This window comes from Anoplophora glabripennis, unplaced genomic scaffold (genome assembly GCF_000390285.2).
Source record: "Anoplophora glabripennis isolate ALB-LARVAE unplaced genomic scaffold, Agla_2.0 scaffold1839, whole genome shotgun sequence".
NCBI classification, from domain to species: domain Eukaryota; kingdom Metazoa; phylum Arthropoda; class Insecta; order Coleoptera; family Cerambycidae; genus Anoplophora; species Anoplophora glabripennis.
Genome location: NW_019417953.1, coordinates 1 through 9,804, shown reverse-complemented (window position 1 = coordinate 9,804; position 9,804 = coordinate 1). Strand labels below are relative to the sequence as shown.

Sequence of the window (9,804 nt, the reverse complement as noted above, 5' to 3'; positions counted from 1 at the left end):
AGTGGCTGAGCGCGCGGCCCGACGCGTCGACAGAGAGCCAGACAATGACATAATCCCCCCCGCAACACCTGACGAACTAAGACTGACAATACGCAGACTTAAAAACAGAAAAGCCCCCGGACCCGACAATATACATAACACGACACTTAAACGACTACCACACAAGGGCCTCATGGCCCTACTAAACATAACAAACGCGACACTCAGACTAAGACACTTCCCTACCCGCTGGAAAACAGCAAACATAATCCTTATCCCAAAACCCAACAAAGATCACACCATCCCATCCAACTACCGGCCCATTAGCCTGCTCCCGGCTATGAGCAAAGTGGTAGAAAAAATTATCCTAACCCGTCTAAGAACCCACTCCCAAGAACTGCAAGTCATTCCAGACGAGCAGTTCGCCTTCCGACCCAATCACTCCACTGAACTCCAAATCCTTCGCCTTACCGAGCACATCACGGCGGCCTTCAACAGGGGACAGTACACTGGTGCTGTCTTCCTGGACGTCGCAAAGGCCTTCGATACGGACGCGTCGACAGAGAACCAGACAATGACATAATAATAATAATATCCCATATCCTTTACCAAACTCATAAAATCCTACCTACACCACCGAAAATTCCGCATCCAAATCCAAGATTTTCTTTCCACCACCCGTCTCATGGAGGCCGGTGTCCCCCAGGGCACCGTCCTGTCCTCACACCTATATACCATTTACAACTCCGACATCACACATTCCCCCAACACCAACATATACTTATACGCCGACGACCTGACAATCACATCCCAATCCGTAGATCCTAGATATTCCGTCTCCCTCCTCCAAAACTCCTTAGACCAACTTGAAACCTGGTGCAACAGGTGGAAAGTCAAAATTAATCCCAACAAAAGTTCGGCTATCCTTTTTACCAAACGAAAAATCCCACAAAACCTCGACAGACTGACACTATCCCAGGAACCTATCTCCTGGAATCGACAAACACGATACCTGGGCGTGACGATGGACCAGCGTCTCACGTGGAAACCGCACATCGTGGAGACGGTGGCGCGAGCGAAGACCACCAGGGCTAGGCTCTATCCCTTACTCAAAGGTGGAAACACCCTCAGTTTAAGGAATAAGCGAACGCTTATCAAGGTGGTACTTCAACCGCAGCTAACCTACGCCTCCACGGCGTGGGGTCACGCGGCAAAAAGCCACTTAAAGTCATTACAGGCTGTGGAAAACATAGCCCTCCGCACGGCCACCGACGCGCCCTGGTACGTAAGAAACACTGACATATTACGAGACTTACAATACACAAACGCTACACAGACAATAAGACAAAACGCGGAGAAACGATTTGACGTAGCCGCTAGACATGACAATCCCCTCCTCAGGCAAGCCGTTGACTACGTACCCGACGTGACCGACAAACACAAAAGACCTAGACACCAACTTTTTGACCCTGGGTGACCACCCTAACGACATCCCCCCCCTGCCCGCTAACCTTTTCTGTTTCAGAGACCGCCAGGATCAAGAAACTAGGACAACGACACACACACACAAATACACACCCCCCCCATACCCTCCTTACCACTCCCTTCCCGCGCTAGCCTAAGCTAGCCACATTAGCAAAGCGCATCCCAGGCTGCATAGCCGCACCTCCTTACCCAACCATAAACATGACACCACCCCCGGGGTTTACACAGACGAGCCTGCGAAGCAAGAAGAGCGCCAGAAGAAAGGGCCCTAGCCGGCGGGGCCCAGCCAGGACAAAAGGAGGTCCCACAAAGCGCCTACACCGGCCGCATTTGCGGTCGGGGTAGACGACGGATGGGGCCCACCTACGAAGGCTGTCCAGGCCTACACGAGATGAGGCGGGATAAAGAGGGATAATCCCCCTCGATCCCAAATCATTGAGGCCAATTTCTAGCCATGGAATAATGGCCCCTACGATCCCAAATCATTGTGGCCAATCTCTAGCCATGGAATAATGGCGCTTGTGGTCATAGTCTATGATCAGACCACTGACGTCCATATGTTTTGTTTCTGATTATTTATTTTATTTGTTCTATGGCTGTCCGTTTCTAACCTAAAAAGTCTTGTTGACAATTAGTAATTTATTTTTCCATATAAAAATAAAACAGATATGCCATCGAAAAAAAGAAAATACAATGCGAGATTTCCTGCGGTATGTGGTTATTTTGGAATATCAATAAAAATTACATTTTTAATTTTTGCAGGGTCGAATTAAAAAAATTATGCAAACAGATGAAGAAGTTGGAAAAGTGGCACAGGCAGTACCAGTTATTATCTATATCCTTTTTTGTTAGATCTCGTTTTTCTCTAAAAATTACGCGCATTGCTATTAAATATGTCATGTAAATTAATTAAATATGGGCTTTAGGATGTTGTTACCTTAGGTAAATTGTAGTAAGTACGAGTGAAGTACATATGAATGCAATCAGTTTTATAATTTGGATATACTTGACCCTTGAAGCAAATTAGTGGTTGACAAATTGTCATTGTTTAATTAAAAGTGAATTATGACAATTAGTGTAGAATACTTGTGGTATACATAATAGTGTGAAACCTGAAATATGACAGTATACGATTAAGGCTACAGACGTGATTTTTATTCCAGGAGGGGATTTTGTTTCATATATTGTAATGGTAGACAAAAATGTTAACAAAAGAATTTATTAAACATTGTAATTAATCATATTAAAAAAAATCTGTGGCAAAAAGAAATGTATTAAATATATATAAAATATATAGCAGTAATAATTAGCAAAATGTTGATTTTGCAATAACTTTATGTGGGTGATAGTATAAAGCTGTTTAATATTGAAAACTTTATTTCCTAAATCTTCAAAATTTTAAAATATATATATATATGGTGACAGAGTGGTATTTTCCTAAAGACTAGGGGGCGATTGCCTGAGGCAGCTCTTCTGGGTTTATTGCTGACATTTTATATTTACCAACAGATACTGTGGTGGCAGAAAATTTTCGCCCAGGGCACATAATTTAAAAATACACCCCTGTATGACAATATTGCATATTTCTTACTATTTGGAATTCAACATCCAACAGTAATGTGAAAGAAAAATATATTGATTGTGAACTGCAGCAGAATTTAATGAATTCTGAATTAATAGGTGCCTATTGGTTCAAAATTATTTTATATTGTGAAAAGAGAGTTAATAATTCAGTTTAAAAAATATTAAATTGTGGTTTATTTCAATATATTATTCTTTAAGTATGTTATTTGATTAGTTGGTTTTTAGAGAATTTTTTTGTAAAATGCTTTATATAAGATAGTAACATTTTCCTTAATGTAAATATACCTAGAACCTTGGAACTTTTCGTGGAATCGCTTTTAACAAAATCAATGCAGATAACACAAGCCAGAAATGCTAAAACATTAACTCCATCCCACATGAAGCAGTGTATATTATCAGAGAGTCGATTTGACTTTTTAAAAGACTTAGTGAAAAATATTCCTGATGCTAGTGTACAAGAAGACAATGAAAATAATGCTATTTGTGAGGAGAATTCAGAGAAAAATGAAGGTGATTCGGATGATGCTGGAAATTCAATGGAGGTTGTTACTTCGCCAGAAGCAGGTTCTCCTGTTCAAGTCACCGCAAATTATTATAATGAACAGAGTACTTCTACTAGTAGAACACCAGTAATTCAATACGGACCAAAAATTGCACAAGAAAATAAAAAAATAAATTTTTCTGTAAACAGTTTATTAGGACAAAAAGATGAACCAAAACTTCACATTACAATAGCTTCAGAACAGTTATCTATCCCTTCAGTAGTTTCCACACCCACAAATAAATCTACCAATAGTGTGCCACCAAAAGTAGCAAGTACTGATAATATTCCACCCCTTATTCCTATCTCAAATGCTTACTGTCAAAATTCTGGTGACAACTTATGTATTGATGAAGATTACGATAACTGAAGGTAAGATTTTTTTCACAATGAAACGAGTAAATACAATGTACTATTTTTTTTGTATATTTTAGGATAATTCAAATACTGTTTTACACATTAGTTTTTAATAAAATTTGGAGATTTGTCAGTATATCAAATATTTTAATAATTTATGTATCTGATTGATTTATTTTATAATAAAAAATATATTTAAATGACATTAAACTACTATAACTTTTACTAACACAACTGGTACAGGTGATTGGGATGGATATGCATGTTTTAAAGAGATAGAGATGTTTGTTCTGAAACTCTGGTTGGAAATTTATATTAATTTATAGAAGCTGGTTAGTTTGCCTCAAAATTCCTGAGAAATGCATTAATATAGATAATCTATTACACAGAAATTTGAGGGCCCAAGGCAAGATTTGAATTTTGTGCTCCCAAAACTTATTTTGTAGGGAACAATACAATAACTTTAAAGTGCAATTTAAGTTACAAGTATATTCGTACATTTACGCATTAAAAAGATATGAAATTGTTGAAATGTGAAAATATGTTAAAGGTGTACTTTCTGGCTTTTTCTGAGGCCAATTTATCAATTGCATGGTCTACATTAATACTTTTCCACAGTACAGCGAGATTATTAATGTTTTTGATCAATCTGTGATCATAAATAATTTTTGTTAAGCTTGGTGAATAGCAATCCCTATATTAGGATAACTGGTCCTTAATATACCCGTGCTCCAGCAGGCTGCGGGTCTGCTAGTGCCGCCTCCGCAGTTAGCCCCTAGCTACGATGCTGTATAGAGTTTAAATCTTAAACTCTATAAAGGTTATACATTCTATGTTATTCTGAAATTTTTTTCAGTAGATGATAGTCGTGGGCGAGAATAAACTAATAAATTTTAAAATCTAGGTGCATTTTGTGACGACCACTGCGTTTTCAAGGCGATGGGTAACAAGCTTTATTAATATCAATGAGAGATATTATGTCAGTAAAAATGTTTATGTTATGAACATTTTTACCCAAAGGATATAAAGAAATCATCAGTCTAAATATTTTTAGACCATAGCTAGTACGGTTCACATTTAAAAAAAATATAAGATTACTTCACAGTTGCATAACCATGAGGTCTACAAAAAAATAGTCACCATTTAATATTATGGGAAAAAAGTTCATAGTGGTTTTTATTTAATTTAATTCATCTTTTTAAATTCTACTTATGCAACCTGAATTTAACTTCAGTAATATTTCATACTTCATATACACATAACTCTACTCCATGTGAGTGTGTTACAAAAAAACTCGATAGAAATAAAATACTCAAATTTTTGAAAACATGTTTATGAGGGGACCGCTGTAAAACCTGATCTCGCACAATGCGATTGGCATGGCGGCAAAGTCTGATAGAAACGGACAAAAACTTGAAAGGATTTCGCAAGGGAAGAAATAAATAGAATTTTATAGCACCTATTTTACTGTATATTAACAAATTCAACTGCTTTTGCCGCTATTGTTATTAATTAATAAAATTAATTTGTGGTTTTAAATAATAAAGTAATTTGACATACCTTATGTTACAACTGTCCAAAATTTTGTCCACGGCACGTAAACACATTTGGGTCCCTCTTACTCAGTGTCTACCAATTAAAACGATATCCATCAACTCTGAGTTGCTATACATGCAAGCCATTTTTGACACTAACTACTAAAAAACTATTGTAAACAGTCGGATTTCAGTATTCGAAGTTGCTGAAGCCAAGTGGCTCTTCACTCGTATTGCGAATGATGCTACAAACTATAGTTGTCCAGCAATGTAATGGTTAAAAGTACTATAACTTCAATAATTTTTTTTTTCGGAAACTAAGGATTTGACTTCATTTCTCATGCCACATCTATTCCCAAATTTCTTTGGATAAGTTGTGAATAATGATTATTTTAGAAATAATTATTACCTTTTCATTGAATTATAATTTTTTTATTATTAAAAAATACATTTTGTACATTTAATTTACTGTATTAAAATATTTTCTATAAAAAAACATTAAAAATATATACCTATTCCTACTTACATTCAATATCAGACAAATTCCTCTATTAAGCTTAAATACCTACTTCTGCCACAAGTTACAAAATAAATGGCATTTATTAAAATTTTAATTTCAAATCGTAAAAAAATTGTTTTTTATTTTTTCTTATAAAAGACAGTAGTTAATTTAACTTCCTTTTAAATTCCATTTGCTCTGTAACATTGATAGAGTATTTAGTATTGCATTATTAAGTGTCATTTGCATCAATATTTACATACATATATTAATAATATAAATAAAAAGGTAACTATATTTTACATTTAAAAACAATACACAAATTATATATAAAATAAATATTGAAAATAAATTAATACACCTACCGTAGAAGTTGTGTACAGACTTAAATATTTCTTTACATAAAATAGGAATGGATGTCTAGAAAACTAAATTATATAAATACTATTGAAGACACGAGAGTCTAATCCTAATCAAAGGAATAATACAAACTTTTGTACTCGATTTTGAACAGAAATAATATTACACTTAATACTAATTTTGAACAGAATCATAATTATCAACTATATTCATTACCTTCATACAAATTTTCGCATAGTTCAAGCAGTCTCAAAACAGGGGTTATATTATAAGGAAAAAGATTTCTTGACACTAATCGGTTAATTTGCATATTTAAACGAATGAGGACTGACATTGTGTCATCTAATTCGTTACTTCTGGAAGTACTGCCTTCTCCACAAGTACTTACAAATTTTAACCAATTTCGTTTTGTATATTTTAAAAATCTCAACAGATACAACAAAAAACATGTTTCATTACTAACTAAAAAATCTAACAAAACACCAGAGTCATGACTAACAATTTTCAAAAATTCGATGAAGGAGTGGATCGGATTCAGCATATTAATTAGATCGGGAAAAACCGCATTTCTATACGATATACCAACAGTTATATCCAATGTACAAACCATAGATTCAATCATGTAGTCGTCTTGGTCGTTAAATAAATGAATTAATATTTTAGAAAAAGGAGTCTCAGGGTGGAAATCTAAACTATTTTTTATAAAAATATCAACTTTCTTTAACACATCTCTAATGGATCGTTCAATAAGTTGCATATCTTGATAAAAATCATTGTCATCAGAACCCACACTAGAATCAGAACTATCAGATCTGGTTTCTTTTATCGTGATAGCAACAGATTTCAGAACTAATAGGACCATTTTTTGCAATAACGTTTTGTCAATATTAGATTGCATAGGCTGTGAACTTACGATGGTTCCAACAAAACTATTTACTGTTAACCCTTCATCTCTCCTATATGGCAATCTATCTAAAAGTCTATAATCTTTGACATACCTTACGACCCAATGAGCCAACTGACACGTATCTTCAGGCAGTACATCTTGCAGCGCTAATGTGCTGCCATAACACAGGACTTCATTGAATAAGGATAACAACTGTTTCCAGATAAGAGGGGAGAGATTACTATTTAACATGCTGACGAATTTCTCCAAACCCGCATAAAATGGTTTGGTATCAATAACGCTTAAATTTGCCTTGACAGAAATTATACTCTCCCACAAGGCTAAAAATGTTAATATGTAAGTTTGAATTTCAGTAGTTGTGTTGTGCTGAATTAAATCGTGGACTTTGTGTATCAATTCTGGCCATTTCGATTCTAAACTTTTTATTATAAGACCTTTAATGGCTGAGGTATCGTAACTCTCCGAATCGCTAAATGGAACTGTGACGCAGTTAATATTTATCTCAACTTCTTGCGAACTTGGTCCGGCAGTGTCTGAAGTATCCGCGTCTTCTAATACATGTATTTCGATGTCCTTCCATTCTACAACACGTTTCACTACCTCCAAGGCAAAATTCATTTTAATATAATCGATATTTTCCGTTGTGAGAAAATTAAGAATAGCTTCCAGCCACTCATTATTTATATTAGTTTTAGCTATTATTAAAAAGCTGCTCAATACTCTAGCTGCCAAAAAATTTACAAATTTATTTCTGGTATCACAAAGGGATATTATTTGCTCTATTAAATTATTTTCGTTGCAGATGATCGTATCGCAAATAGTGACAATTCTGGAACAAATAAAACCTTTATTATTTTGTTTCAGATAAACATCAAACAATAATTGTAAGTTTGACAAGAATTGTAACACTTTTTTGATTGACCATTCTGACAACATAGCTGTTCGAGTACCAGTTCCGTCATTTATTTGTTGACCTTCAAAAGGTCTCCGTAAAGTAGTTTCTGAAATTCCACAAATACACTGTTTAATAAGATGAATTTGAAAATCATCTAATCCATCGCCTTCATCATGAATATCTTGAATAGAAATTTGATCTAGTGACAACTGTCTATCGTGGTTTGTCTGTCTTTTATTTTGAGAATTAGGCCTAGTCAAACCATTCGGGATAGGATTAATGGAACTAACATATGGAATTGAGCTAATTACAGGAGACTGACTCGGTGTAATTATGTTAGGAGCTGGTTCAATTGAAATGTTTTCTGTATTGCTAATATATGCTAAGTTTTCTATAAAATTCTCTGGCGTAGAAGCATTGTCTTTACAGTTCATTTCATCATCTATAATCCTTTCACTTGATTTAGATTCACATTCACTAGTCCGAAAAGTTGATTTTTCTTCACAAAACTGTAAGTTAACCACATTTCTTGTAATGTCATCTTCGTTAATATTGGCAGGAAGTGAAAGATGTAATGCTTGCAAATCTGTTGGAACACCATTTTCTGCTAAATTATTGATAAAATCAGTTTCATCTAGATGTTCTGTTTCATCTCCTCTTCTTAATTTCTTCTTCAGCGGCTGTTCGGAGGTCATTTTATATCGTCTGTGTTTGAGAACCATTAGAATAGCAGATATTTATGATCTAATAGAGATTTATCTAATTCTGCCTTCTTAACAAGATCAGATGCACCTATAACAAAGATTTGTTAATATTTCACTTGGAAGTCTTGGAACACTTATTTTTTTTAAGTTTTATTCTAAATAATTAATATACAATAAACATTTTGATACGAAAGCTAAATATATCAACAATTTTTACTTATATACCTTTTAATCATCAATTTAACTCACTTTCATAACTGTGTTCAACAAGTTAATTCAGTAGCCTTTAGCATTATTCGGTTTACATCCATTTGAGTGATACCAATAAATACGTTTTAAAATAAAAAAGCTGTATTATGTCCATTGGGCTTAAAAAAATCCATAATTATATGGAATACTTAAAAAAACTAGTAATTGTTTATCAAAACACAAAATTTACACAATTAACGTCATAGACCTCCATTACGTACTATGTGCTGTGCTAGTCAATACATTAACTAAACTAAATAATGTTGTTGGACATACATTTTTAAAAAATTAATTTCAGTGGTACTTTAAAATGTTAGTTTTACATATCCTCAACATCTTTGGCAATTATTCTTTAGTTTATGGAATCCTACAATTTTTTTTAATAATATATAATAAACTCCTTTGACTAGCTTGCTCCAACAGAAAGAATGTGCGATGTTGTCAGTTCAAATAACAATTACCTTTAAATATTTAAACGAAATAATATAAATTATAAATAATATAACTTTGGTTTAATTACAGTACTTAAAATATAGCCTACATAATACTGCTTACAGATCAACTTATAAATATAACGTTTCATTAAGTGCGTAATTTGGAAGCATCTTGGAAGTCGCCATTATTCTATGGCTAGAAATTGGCCTCAATGATTTGGGATCGAGGGGGATTATCCCTCTTTATCCTGCCTCATCTCGTGTAGGCCTGGACA

General features: G+C 34.4%; 2 protein-coding genes across 4 annotated transcripts; one reads left to right on the top strand and one right to left on the bottom strand.

Moving 5' to 3' along the window:
* Nucleotides 1-2,068: 2,068 nt before the first annotated feature.
* On the top strand, nucleotides 2,069-4,114 carry LOC108916447 (dr1-associated corepressor). 2 transcript variants are annotated; one of them, XM_018722704.1, is made up of 4 exons: nucleotides 2,069-2,174; nucleotides 2,227-2,299; nucleotides 3,334-3,961; nucleotides 4,024-4,114. In XM_018722704.1, the coding sequence occupies exons 1-3, from the start codon at nucleotides 2,133-2,135 to the stop codon at nucleotides 3,957-3,959; spliced, it is 741 nt and encodes a 246-aa protein (XP_018578220.1). In that variant the 5' UTR covers nucleotides 2,069-2,132; the 3' UTR covers nucleotides 3,960-3,961; nucleotides 4,024-4,114. The 2 variants fall into 2 exon arrangements, with proteins under 2 accessions (XP_018578220.1, XP_018578219.1); XM_018722703.2 differs by having other exon boundaries at nucleotides 3,334-4,108.
* Nucleotides 4,115-5,945: 1,831 nt separating this feature from the next.
* LOC108916448 (protein lines) lies at nucleotides 5,946-9,235 on the bottom strand. 2 transcript variants are annotated; one of them, XM_018722706.1, is made up of 2 exons: nucleotides 9,072-9,235; nucleotides 5,946-8,934 (listed from the first exon to the last, which is right to left on the bottom strand). In XM_018722706.1, the coding sequence occupies exon 2, from the start codon at nucleotides 8,862-8,864 to the stop codon at nucleotides 6,540-6,542; it is 2,325 nt and encodes a 774-aa protein (XP_018578222.1). In that variant the 5' UTR covers nucleotides 8,865-8,934; nucleotides 9,072-9,235; the 3' UTR covers nucleotides 5,946-6,539. The 2 variants fall into 2 exon arrangements, with proteins under 2 accessions (XP_018578222.1, XP_018578221.1); XM_018722705.1 differs by having other exon boundaries at nucleotides 9,096-9,235.
* Between the last annotated feature and the right edge of the window lie 569 nt (nucleotides 9,236-9,804).